This window comes from Leptodactylus fuscus, chromosome 7, assembly GCF_031893055.1.
Source record: "Leptodactylus fuscus isolate aLepFus1 chromosome 7, aLepFus1.hap2, whole genome shotgun sequence".
In the NCBI taxonomy this organism is placed as follows: domain Eukaryota; kingdom Metazoa; phylum Chordata; class Amphibia; order Anura; family Leptodactylidae; genus Leptodactylus; species Leptodactylus fuscus.
In genome coordinates, this window is record NC_134271.1 from 85,769,137 (window position 1) to 85,781,682 (window position 12,546).

General features: G+C 41.9%; 1 protein-coding gene across 1 annotated transcript in view; it reads right to left on the reverse strand.

The window, feature by feature from the left end:
* Positions 1-11,010, reverse strand: part of ASB2 (ankyrin repeat and SOCS box containing 2) — a 46,215-nt gene extending 35,205 nt beyond the window's left edge. The window contains exons 1-3 of the mRNA XM_075282426.1: positions 10,856-11,010; positions 5,711-5,969; positions 618-716 (exon numbers count right to left, since the gene is read on the reverse strand). Coding sequence (XP_075138527.1) covers positions 618-716; positions 5,711-5,967 — 356 coding nt within the window. The 5' untranslated portion in view covers positions 5,968-5,969; positions 10,856-11,010. The remainder of the gene's footprint in view (positions 1-617; positions 717-5,710; positions 5,970-10,855) is intronic.
* Positions 11,011-12,546: the final 1,536 nt, after the last annotated feature.

Sequence of the window (12,546 nt, forward strand, 5' to 3'; positions counted from 1 at the left end):
ATTACGGTGGCACAACAACAATCCAGAGACAAGCCGGACAACAATTACACTCTGCAGAGGTTATCTCCGTATTCTCTGCTGTGCAATAGGCTAGCTGCACGTGACCGAGTTTCATGGGTCCATGTATTACCCAGTCTAAGTCACAGGAAGGATGGGGGGTTCAGACGGATAACTTGTATAAAGGGTCCCCATGGAAGAGGACCTATCACTCCATTTTTCCACAGCTTCTTTATTTATGAATGTAAAACAAGAACTACAGTGAAGACTGACACACAGGCAGGACCACAGATTTCTACGTGGTTGTCACTCATCATAGCATGTTAGATTTCAATTTAATTTCGGTTCCCTTAAATGCATAATTACAACTTACAGTCAATGTGGCTATTGTAAGTCACCCAACATCTGTAACCTATACTAGGTACCATGACAACTGAAACAACTTAATGGAATATTAGAAGGTCACAAACAAACCAGGGCAAATATGAAAAATTTAACATTTTAGCAGGTAATATGCGTAATTCTGTATAGCAGCTCCAAACCTCTCAGATAATAGAATTTCCTCATCACATTCATTCATGTGCAGCCCCTGCAGACAATAGATAATAGATGTCACTTACACAGACTTGGGGATGCGAAAATAGCTCCCATCGTATCTCTTCCTCAAGATTCCTGTGCCGAAGTCTGGGTTTGAGGTCTGTGCTGCACCCTGGAGGGACCTGGATTTGTGGCGACATGTGTGAAACAATGAGAAATACTCTGAGTAGGAGAAGCAAATCATATCCACTACACCTTGTGAGGAGAGAGAAAAGCCTCACACAGAGGGGAGAAGGAGGCTGTGACAGATAAAACCTCCTGCAGGCTGAATGGAAGCAGATGGTGCGGGCTCTGGAATCAGCTGCTAAGAGCTCTTGATTATTTTTGGCCCTGGGAGGAAACGTCAAGGGATTTGAATGACCATATAAGACAACAATGAAATAAAAACAGCACTCACACTCTCAGGATCTATAGGTCCAAGGGCCGGGGTTCACCTCCAGCACATGTGGCACTGGACGTCACTGAGATTTACCCCCTCCCCCTGCTGGAAGAGTGTCACTGAGCACAGTATAATAGTTCTATACATGTCCGACTAATAGATCCGTGAACATCATGGATGCCATCCATGTGCTGCCTGCTTTTCAAAGACCCACAGACATTGTAAAGTGTATGAAATTATTTTTAAAAAGTTAATCTGTTTTCATGGACATGAATAACGGATCAACCATGGACGACAGACCGGCCGCCAGTTAGCAGGTGTCATTACACCTGGCGGAAAATGCTCAAATTGCTAGGCCTTATTCACACATCCATTTGTGTAGACCTCCATTTTTTTCCACAGACCAATGGTCTAGAGACATGTTGTATTTTTGTCCATTTTCAGACAAAGGCTATTGTTTGTATAATGAAAAGTTGTACAGCTTACTGGATCATTTCCTCACGGTTTTCTAGATCTCTGCTTAATGGATAAAAATCAGTCCATGGTCATGTGATGGTTCTCAGAGTTATGTCAGATAATGTATCCATGTATGCATGGAAATATACCTTATTTTTCACTCTTTACTAGCTATACTGATGTACATATACATTAGACTATAGGTGTGAGGATATATGACATATCCATTAAAAACAGAATTAAACCCCCCATTCTTTGCACTGCAGCCTATGAAATTCTGATAAAGTGGGATTTCAAGTTTGGAATTATTATTATTATTATTATTATTGTTGTTGTTTATTTATATAGCACCATTAATTCCATGGTGCTTTACATTTGGGGGTTACATACAGTACACAAAATATACAGGTAGATATAATACTAACAATGATTGACTGGCACAGTGGGGTAGAGGGCCCTGCCCGCGAGGGCTTACAATCTATCTGTCTTCATCATATCAATTTCTGTAGCATGTCATCCCATGTTGGTAATGAATTGGTCATACATGTGTATTACTGGTCATTTCCTATACTGAATGTTATGATGTGTATAGTAGTCTTAGATACATCAGTTGTATAGTATATGATTGAATTAGATACACAAAATAGTATCTAACATGACAAGCCAGAAAAGCAATCATCTACTGTCTCTGATGTAATATTTAACATGAACATCAGATAACTCATCCTTACACTGACCATCCACATACATCTGTATTAACATTATATTCCTTCATGTTTCTCCAGGTAAACTAATGGCATTGCTGGGAAGATCCAAGGGACAATGACCGATGAATCCATTGTCGACTCTCTTATATGGTGTAGAAGACATTGTTATCAGGGTGGATTGAGGAGATGGGGGAGGGAAGGGTTGGGTTCTGTCTGTATAATCTAATAGCATATGTAATAAGCCATCTTCTTGTATTAGGATTGGGGGTGGGGTGTATGGACAAAGACACTGGCAGCCTTCACTCATACTAATGCAGGATGTGATTATGTCATCATGTGGTGAGATGCTCAACTAGGTAGGTGCATCCATTGCAGTCTACTGTCACTGCACTGAGTGGGAAAAATCTGCCAAAGGCTGCATAGTGACCCGTTGTTCCTGATATGTAAAAACAATTGTTCGTATCCATTATTTCATAGATTGTGGAGGTTTTGCCAATGCAGTTTTCAGGGGAACATATTCCTGAAGGAAATTCATCAGTGTGTTTACTATGTGCGTCCCCTAGTGTCATATATAACTGTTTTGAGTCAGTGTTTGTAAGAGAAAATACAGAACAGACACAAATCTATCTACTATACCTTATCTCTAAGTAGTCTCTACTCCTGGTTTTAGTTTTTAAAAACTGATAAGAAACACTTACAAATACTGATGTGTAAATAAAAACTTAGGCTATGTTCTCACAGGACTGCAAATTCAGCAGCAGAATTTCTGCAGCAAAAAATCTACAGCAGAATAAAACCTACCAAGTGTGTCACATGGAGTTCCCCAGTGTGCCAAGTGTGTAGACTTTGTCCATTGTGTTACAAAAGCCGAAATCCTTGCCAACAAGTTTTTAGAGTACAATTGACATGCAGTAGATTTATAATCCTTCACTACCTACTTTGCTGCTACTATAGATTTTGCTGTGTTTCTTTTTTTTTTTTTAAGCCAAACCCAGGAGTATCTGCAAAAATTAAGCCAATTCATGGCTTTGGTTCAAAAAACACAGCAAAATCGGCAACAATAAAAGCTGTTTTAGGCAGTGGTCCCATGGGATGTAATCGCAGTGATAAAGTGCTGCAGGAAGAACCTCTGCGTGATCGCATTGCGGTTCTTTCCTTTTCTTTTCTCTTCCCATTATATCTGCAGGAAGGCCGACGGCGTTTCCGTAGATATAATTGACATGCTGCGATCTTTTCCGCAAAGTGGGGATGGGATTCGCATGAATCCCATCCACTTTGCCTGCACTGTACAACGCCACAATTTTTCCCGCAGCGTTTCCGCTGCGGGCAAATCGCAGCGTTTACGTCCTGTGGGGTCCCGTCCTTAGGGTTGGTTCACATCTGCGTTGGTATTCCATCCGGGGGAGTCCGCATGGGGACTCCCCCGAATGGAATAAAACGCAATTGCAGGTGCTGTGCAGTAAAAGCACATGGATCCCCATAGACTATAATGGGGTCATCAAATTTTAAAGGGAGTTTTCCTTTGGGGGATTCTCTGTATAAGGCAGCCATTGTGCAATTTCTCATCGTAAAAATTACATGCATAATGATAAATGTGGAGGCCCATGAATAAATCATGAGAGACCTGCACTATTGTTTTTCTTCTAGGTATATTATAATAAACCTGGGAGGCTAAAGGCATCACAGCGTCCAGCAGCAGGAGGCGATAGACTGCACGGTCCAGGACTGTAGGAGAGACCACTGCACACTGATACATTTCTATATACATGATTAAGTGTCACGGCTGTCTCAGGTTCCAATGTTTTTGCTGAGGCATAATTATTACATACAGTCAATGGGATTTCCTATGCCAGGCTTAATATAGTTCCCAACTGCTACAAGGCATGTCTCAAAAAATAGCTGTGCATCAAACATGTACAACATTAATACCTATCTATGCTAGAGAAATGCTGTGCATAGGTTGATAAATGCTATGTGCACTAGTTCATCTAACATAATATGATGTAACTAAACCATTCAACTACTTACAGTAAATGGCCAATCCACTATTTTCATGCAACATTGAAAGCAATAGGGAAAAAAGCCTCCCATTGATTTCAATGGGAAGCGCTCGTATGCCGGCACCCATTCAAGTCAATGGGAGCTGGTTTTTACGCGCTCATTCTGAACGAGTTTTACGTTCAGAATGAGCAGAGTGTAACTCCGTGTGAAGGCTCCCTAAGAGCCCCTTCACACGGAGTATACACTCGCTGATTCTGAACGTGTAACACGTTCCGAATCAGTGGCGTTAAAACAGATCCCATTGCTTTCTATGGGAGCCGGCATACGTGTGCTCCCCATAGAAATGAATGGGCTGCTTTTTTCCCCTATTGCTTTCAATGTATATCACATGACCATGGACTGATTTTTATCCACTGGTATTAAGCAGAATGAATGACAGAAAACAGAGATCTAGAAAACCATGAGAAATTGATGCAGAAAGTATGTTGGAAAATTGTACCACTTTTTATTATACAAACAATAACATTTGTCACTTAAAGGGGTTGTCCACGATAACATTTTTTATATGAGGCCAGGGAAGGTGAAAATAATAAAAAAAAAATTATACTATACTCACCCAGGGCTCCAATGTCTCCCAGCATGGTCAGGTCCTGCAGCTTCAGTGTTTTCTTCCAGTAGAAGACCCCACCACATGTGACCACTGAGGCCAATCAGCAGCCTCAACAAAGGACAAGGGACTAAGCAAAGGTTATCCTGGACAACTCCTTAAAGGGGCTCTATCAGCAAAATCATGCTGATAGAGCCCCACATATGCGTGCATAGCCTTTAAAAAGGCTATTCAGGCACCGTAAATGTTATATTAAACTATCCCCCCCCCGTTTTAAAATAAAACCCTAAAAAAGAATGTGATCTACTTACGCATCGTGCACGGTGGGCGGGCATTCAGGGTGTGTCTTCTACTTCATCAACGCCGCCTCTTCCACCGATGTCCTCGGGTCCCGTCTTCCTCCGGCGCTCGCGAACTGACATTTATAAAAAAAATGGCCTGGGTGCATGCGCAGTAGCCGTAGTAGAAGCCGCATGCTACTGTGCATGCGCCCAGGGCATTTTTTTTATCAATGTCAGTTCGCGAGCGCCGGAGGAGGACGGGACCCGAGGACATCGGAGGAAGGAGAGGCGTGGATGAAGAAGACGGCGCACCCTGAATGCCCGCCCACCGTGCACGATGCGTAAGTAGATCACATTCTTTTTAGGGTATTATTTTAAAACTGGGGGGTAGTTTAATATAACATTTACGGTGCCTGAATAGCCTTTTTAAAGGCTATGCACGCATATGTGGGGCTCTATCAGCATGATTTTGCTGATAGAGCCCTTTCAAATATTGGTCTGAAAGTAGCCAATCCCTTTAAGCCTAGGGCTACATACAATACATACAATATCTGTAAGGTACTGCAGAATATAATGGCACTACTTAAGTAAGTAAAATAAATAAATAAAGCCGCATATGTGTTTTTTGCCTAATATTTTTATAGTCTAATTTTTTATGGTCTAGTTTTTTTTTGTTGTCTCCCACCTGTTGTTGGGCTGTGGCGGCCGATGAGAAGGCCTGGCAACCCTGTTAGAGACACCTGTGGGATCGGAATTGACACTGTTGCATTGGCGTTGCTTTTGATGGTGCTGGGTATTTGGCTGGTCGGTATTGTTGTCTGCGAGACTCTGTTCAATGGCCATTTGTATGAGTTCTTCTTCACTCATGCTGCTGTAAAGGCTGTATTCCTCAGAGCCTAAGGTGCGCTGAGGAGGCCTTGTGGTGGAAACCTGCATCGCCATGTCTGAAAGTAGAGGGAGAGAAATATTATAAAAGTCAAAATATTTTCAGAGTGCAGACATAGTAGGGGAGGAGCGTTTGGGGATGAGTGGAAAGACATGAAGTTACATAGGGAAAGGAGCATAGTCATTGTTCAGTCCAAGGCTACACTGCAAATTTTGCCTTGCAACTCCTTCACTGATGTTACTGAATGGAGTTCAATTGCAACCCTGAGTATGCTGCAAGTGCAATTTCATGTTGCAAAAAAGTTGAGCAAAATTCAACTTGAAGTCATGGTCGTGGCACTCTCATGGTCACAATGCAACTCCATTCACTAACATAAATGAAGGATTCACAATGTGACCCGGTGATCTTTGGCCGCGCAACGGGAGTTGCAGGCAAAATCACTGTGTACCCTAGCCTAATCCCGTATTAAGTCTTTCTTGTTATGTTAATAAGTAATGTCCCAGTACTTAGAAGTGGCCCTGGCCATTGGCAGTGAGTGGGTGGGAGCAGATCCTTCAGCTTATGTTACTATTATTGTTGACATAAGTAGCACGCCACGCAGAGCACATTTGACAGCAAGAATCAAATTTTCCATGCAGTCAGTGGAATGTGGAGAATTATAATACTATAAACACAGATATTAGAAGCCCTCGCCCCACTGAACTGGTTTCCTAAGTGCTATCACATGGCAGATTGTTACTCATTGCTGCCATCCTTGCACAGTTTTCATTCCACACTGTCAGGACCTCTAGGCATGATGTGTAGGATCAATGACAGGCAGGTCACTAGGGGGTGCTGTGTGACAACTTCCATGTATCTCAAGACTCAGTAGTTTTGTAAGTAGAGAAACAACATTGATTTGAAGGAAAAGACTTTGAGCAAATGTAGTTAACACATAATATCTATTCCAGATTGTCTCTGGGCCCCAGAGGCTGGCAGTCACATGGCCTTGTATTTCATGACATCATTCTGTATAGGATTTGTATTTAGCATAGAAAGTAACATTCATTTATATTATAAGGTAGTCCCCGTGGACAGACTGAGCTGTTGTAAATTGGTGGAGTGACCCCTCAGATCAAGGGTCATGACTATTAAAGAATTGTGTCTATCTGCGGAGAAGGTTTTGTTGTGTATCTGTGGAGAAGGTTGTGTACACTACCATCTGTACCCAATGATACTGTTGTTTACCAGTAAACACGTTAAGGATGTCGCCACATGGTGTTCTCAGTTACACCATAGCTGGGGTTGCGTGTCCACTTGTAAGTGAGTGATATACTACTTAGTTATGGGCTATTTCTCATTTGCCACATGATTTTGCTCTTACAGTACAATTTTCCTGTGGCTGGAAACACCATGTGGCACCCATTTTGAATAGCAGTCTGTGCCATTAAAGAGGTTGTCCAGGCACAGTTTTATACTTTTCAAAGGCCGGGGAGGTATAACATTTTTTTTGAAAAATCATACTTATTTGTCCCCAATGCTCCAAAGTCCTCCCAGCACGATCCGGTCCTTCTGCTCTGGCATCTTCTCAAAGTGAAACTACTCAGTGACTGTGATGTCCAGGATCCCTTCCACCGAATCTACTGAATGGCGGTCACGTGTGGCTGGGATTTGTGCTGGAAGATAACAATGGATCGAGAGGACCAGATTGCACTGGGAGGCACTGGAGCACAGTGGAAGGGTGAGTATGATTTTTTTTATTTTTCATTGGCCCCGGCTGATTTAGAAAATAAACTATTAGTCCATTTTTGCCTGGACAACCCCTTTAACTCACCTGCACCTGTGATTCATTGACCTTTATACGGTAAAGACATTTAAGTTAGCCTTCTAGAAGGTGAAAATGGATGCATTCTGGCTTGGGAAGTACATATCATTGGTGCAAATGAGGGACCAGTTGGTAAGTGTCCACCCTCAGCATGAAACAGCAAGCAGCATCCTTCTTGCATGAGCTAATGTATTTATAGTCATGGCCATAAGTGTTGGCATCCTTGAATTTTTTTCCATAAAATGAAGTATTTCTACCACAAAATTATTGCAATCACACATTTTGCTATATACATATTTATTTCTGCAGGTTTATTGGAACAACACAGAAAAACAAAGGGAAAAAAAAGCGCCAAAAACTATATAATTTCATACACTCAAGCACTTTATTTCCACCCACTTCTAGGTGCTTTTTTATGTAGATTGTGAGCCCCATCTAGGGATCCCATTGTACTTTTTTTTTTTCATTTAAGTATGTGTTTGTAGAATGGGAGGAAATCCACGCAAACATGGGGAAAACATACAAACTCCTTGTAGATGTTGTTCATGGTGGGATTCAAACCCAGGACTCCAGCGCTGAAAGGCTGCAGTGCTAACCACTGAGACACCGTGTTGCCCCTACTTCTGGGTGCTTTTGGAAGTATGTTTGGGGTCATTGTCTTGTTGGAAGACCCATGACCTAAGACGCAAACCCAGCTTTCTGACACTGAGCCATACATTGAGACCCAAAATTCTTTGGTAATCTTCAGATTTTATGAAACCTTGCGCAAAGTGAAGGAACCCAGTGCCAGAGGCAAAACAACCCCAAAACATCTTTGAACCTCCACCATATTTGATTGTTGGCATTGTGCTCTTTTCTTTGTAGACCTCGTTCCATTTTCAGTAGACAGTAGAATGATGTGCTCTACCAAAAAGCTCTAGCTCTTCACAAGATGTCTTCCCAGAAGGATTTTGGTTTACTCACGTTCATTTTGGAAAACTGCAGTCCAGCTTTTTTATGTCTCTGTGTCAGCAGTGGGGTCCTCCTGGCTCTTCTGCCATAGTGTTTCATTTCATTCAAATGTTAATAGATGGTTGGCACTGACACAGATGCACCCTGAGCCCAGGACAGCTTGAATTTCTTGGGAATTTGATTGGGGCTGCTTATTCACCATCCGGACTATCCTGCATTGCAAATTTACATCAATTTTTTCTTCTGTCCATGTCCAGGGAGATTAGCTACAGCACCATGGATTGTAAACTTCTGGATTATGTTGCGCACTGTGGACAAAGGAACAACAACATCTCTGGAGAAGGATTTATTGATATTTTTCCACAATTTTGGTCGTAAGTCCTCAGACAGATCTTTTCTCCTCTTTCTGTTATCTATGCAGAAATTGAGTCAATTTTTCTCCTTTTTATCTGATTTCAGGAGTGATTTTTATATTGCCCACACCTGTTACTTGCCACAGGTGAGTTTGAATGAGCATCACATGCTTGAAACAAAATTTTTTAAAACAATTTTGTGAAATTATGTGCAATTTGCATTTTTTTTTCTCAATTTTTTTGTGTTGTTCCAGTAAACATAAAGGAAACAAACATGTGTTTTCTGGAAGAATATCAGGGGTGCTAATGCTTCCAACCATGACTGTATATTCTACCTCACATATATTTCCAATTTATAATGAGCTATTGACAGCTAAGGGCCCCACATATGATTCTTGTTAAATAAGCTTACCATTGAGTTCAATGGGCAGCGCGCGTAACACCGAACCCATTGAACTCAAAGGGATTCAGTTTTACAGCTCTTCTTTTTTACATAAGTTTTGTGGCCGAATCAGCGCCACAAAACTCCGTGTGAATGGACCCTTAGGCTGAGGCCCCACGTTGCGGAAACCCAGCTTTTTTTGTTGCAGGTTTTGTTGAGTTTTTTTGAGCCAAAGCCAAGTATGGCTACAAGAGGAATGGTACTGTACTGTATATATAAAGTACGTATATTTCTACCTTCTGCTCAATCCTCTCCTGGCTTTGGCTCAAAAACTGCAACAAAAAAAGCTGCATTTCCTCAACATTGGCCTTAGCCTAAAGCCGGTGTGCATTTGGTTTAATACAATTTTATCTAGGTCAAACTGCACTGTGTGAATATACTCAAAGATTTTTGCTGCAGACATATATCCTGAAGGTAATAGTGATGTGCGAGCATAGTCTTGGAGCACTCATCCAGCTCTTCTATTTCCCTAATTTTCACCCATTGACTATCAGCCTAGCCCTAGCAGGTTAATCTGTTTCTGGATCAGCAGCACTCCTCATAGGTCAGATAATTTTATATCCAAGCATCATGATTCCCAATCTAGCAGCACATCTCTCTACATAAACAGCCCCCCCCCCCCCTTCTACTCTGCCATCCCATCTGCTTCACCGGACGCCCCAATCAATCATGGGTCAGCCTGACATATGAAGGAAACACTTGTGAAATATCAACACATTAATAAATCCCCGACACAACATAAGCGTCGCCATCTGGTTATCTTGACCTCATCATACCCACATTTACCCACATACAACACTGCACTGGCATTTGTTTATGTCTTGGACAGCTTCTTCCAAAGAAATCATGCACCCACACCTCTAAGTGAAAAAGACTGTGTTCCTCCTCCTCCTATGACCTTGTTTTCATATGGGCTGTCACCCAGCTTTACAGACTGACATTTAAATCTCCATTTTTATGTAACAGCTCTGTAATTCCAACTTTATATTCATGAACCAGGAGGCTCAGGATGAACAAAGCTATGGGTTGGTAGAAGAATGCTGTGCACTAAATTATGGTAAGATACAGAAAATATGACAACAGTAAAGAAGATACAATTTGTGATTATTATCAGTAACAATGTTACCATCTTGCATTAATTTACCCCAAAATGGATTGTCAGACAACACATAATATTGTCAATAATAAATCAAGATAACAAGATCAATATCAGTGACTCAGAAACAGGAGTGCAGAGACTATGTGCAATCTATCAGCATTCATCAATTGTATTAATGTTACTATGGGTTACAGCATCCATGCTCTGTATCAGTAAATAATCCCATTGTTGTTATGTAGTATCTGTTATACATGATTTATAGTTACAATATTCTAAAAATCTATCCATGCATTACCTTAATCTGTCAAAATTGTACAAGGAGTGATCTAACTCTGGGGTTCATAAACTTCCCACGCAGTGCACCCCTCCAGATCCCACTTCTGCAGGTCTTCTGTGTGACTCTTAGGAACCTGTGTCTGGAAGTTTCAGTGTATTTCTGGAGCAGCACATGATCACAAGTGACAAGCCAAAGAGTTACTCAGCCCTGTATCTCAGATTTCCAGAGTGGCGATTACCGGTCATATCTGCGCTTGTTACATCAGTTTGTAGAGAGAGGTCGGCAGGCATGCAGCTCCACAGACTGGCACAGGGGTTAAACCTGCAATTGCATCATTGTTTATCCGCCCTGAGAAGGAGCCCTTATATGGACAAGTTACTAGGAAAGTAGAACTAATAACCCGGTGTATTCCCCAAATACAGAAACCTGGAGGAAGATGTCATTACCAAAAACAAAACTCTGCGCAAACATTCCCACCAATTCTAATAACAGATAAATCACCACAAAAGGATCTAGGGCACAATATAAAACCTGCACCAATCTATGCCTTTATTAAGGCCAAAGCCCCACATAGTGAGACGCAGCAAAAAAAGCCCTGTGGCAAAAATCATGGCGGCAACGCATCATGTTTTTTCCTGTCAAGCTTTTCACAGACAGTCTGTAGAGGTTTCCTCTGTGGATTTTATGCTTCTATTATGCCTACTGTATAGGGAAACTGCTGGTGTTTCCATACATATAATTGACATGCTACGATTTTGAAAAACGCAGTGGTTTTGGAAATTGCAGTGCGTCCACTGCGTGTATTTTTATGCAAGGTGTGAATGGGATTCGCTAGAATCCCATCCACCTTGCAGTGACTGTAAAACACCACTTTTTTTTTCATTTACACCACGTGGGGCCCCAACTTAAGGCTAAGGCCCCACGAGCCGTAAACGCAGTGATAAAGCGCTGTGAGAAGAACCGCTGCTTGATCGCATTGCGGTTCTTTCCGCAGCGCTTTTAACATTAAGCTCACGTAGTTTTCCTCTGTGGACTTTCTCTTAAAATTATATCTACGGGAAAGCCGCTGGCGTTTCCGTAGATATAATTGACATGCTGCAATTTACAAAGCCGCAACGGCTTTGCAAATCGAAGCGAGACCGCGCTGCGATCTTTTCCGCAAAGTGGGGATGGGATTCGCATGAATCCCATCCACTTTGCTAGCACTGTACAATGCCGCGATTTTTCCCGCAGCATCTCCGCTGCAGGCAAATCGCGGCGTTTCCGGCCCGTGGGGCCCCGGCCTAAGACTGGTTTAGTTTCATTGTATATAGAGGGGCTGAATTATAATAAATGACACTGGTGTGGGAGTGTTATTATATTCTTGAAAATTTTTGGAACAACCTCTTTGCCAAGTGCCTTCAAAATCTGTGTGCAAGTGTACCTTGAAGAATTGATGATGTTTTAAAGACAACGGCAGGTCACAGCAGATATTGCTATGAATAAGGCTAGGTTCACATCTGTGTCGGAGTCTCCAACTACGATACAGAGTCCTCTGAAAATTGGCAGAGAGAAAAGTCCTGCACGGAGGACTTTTATCGTTGCGGGTTTCAGCATAAAAATAACAGAAACTCCACAGATACCATTGGGGTCCGCGGTTGTCCGGTGTCTGGACAATGGAACGCCTGATGCAGTTGTAAACCTGGTATTAGATTTTTCTTTTGTTCATT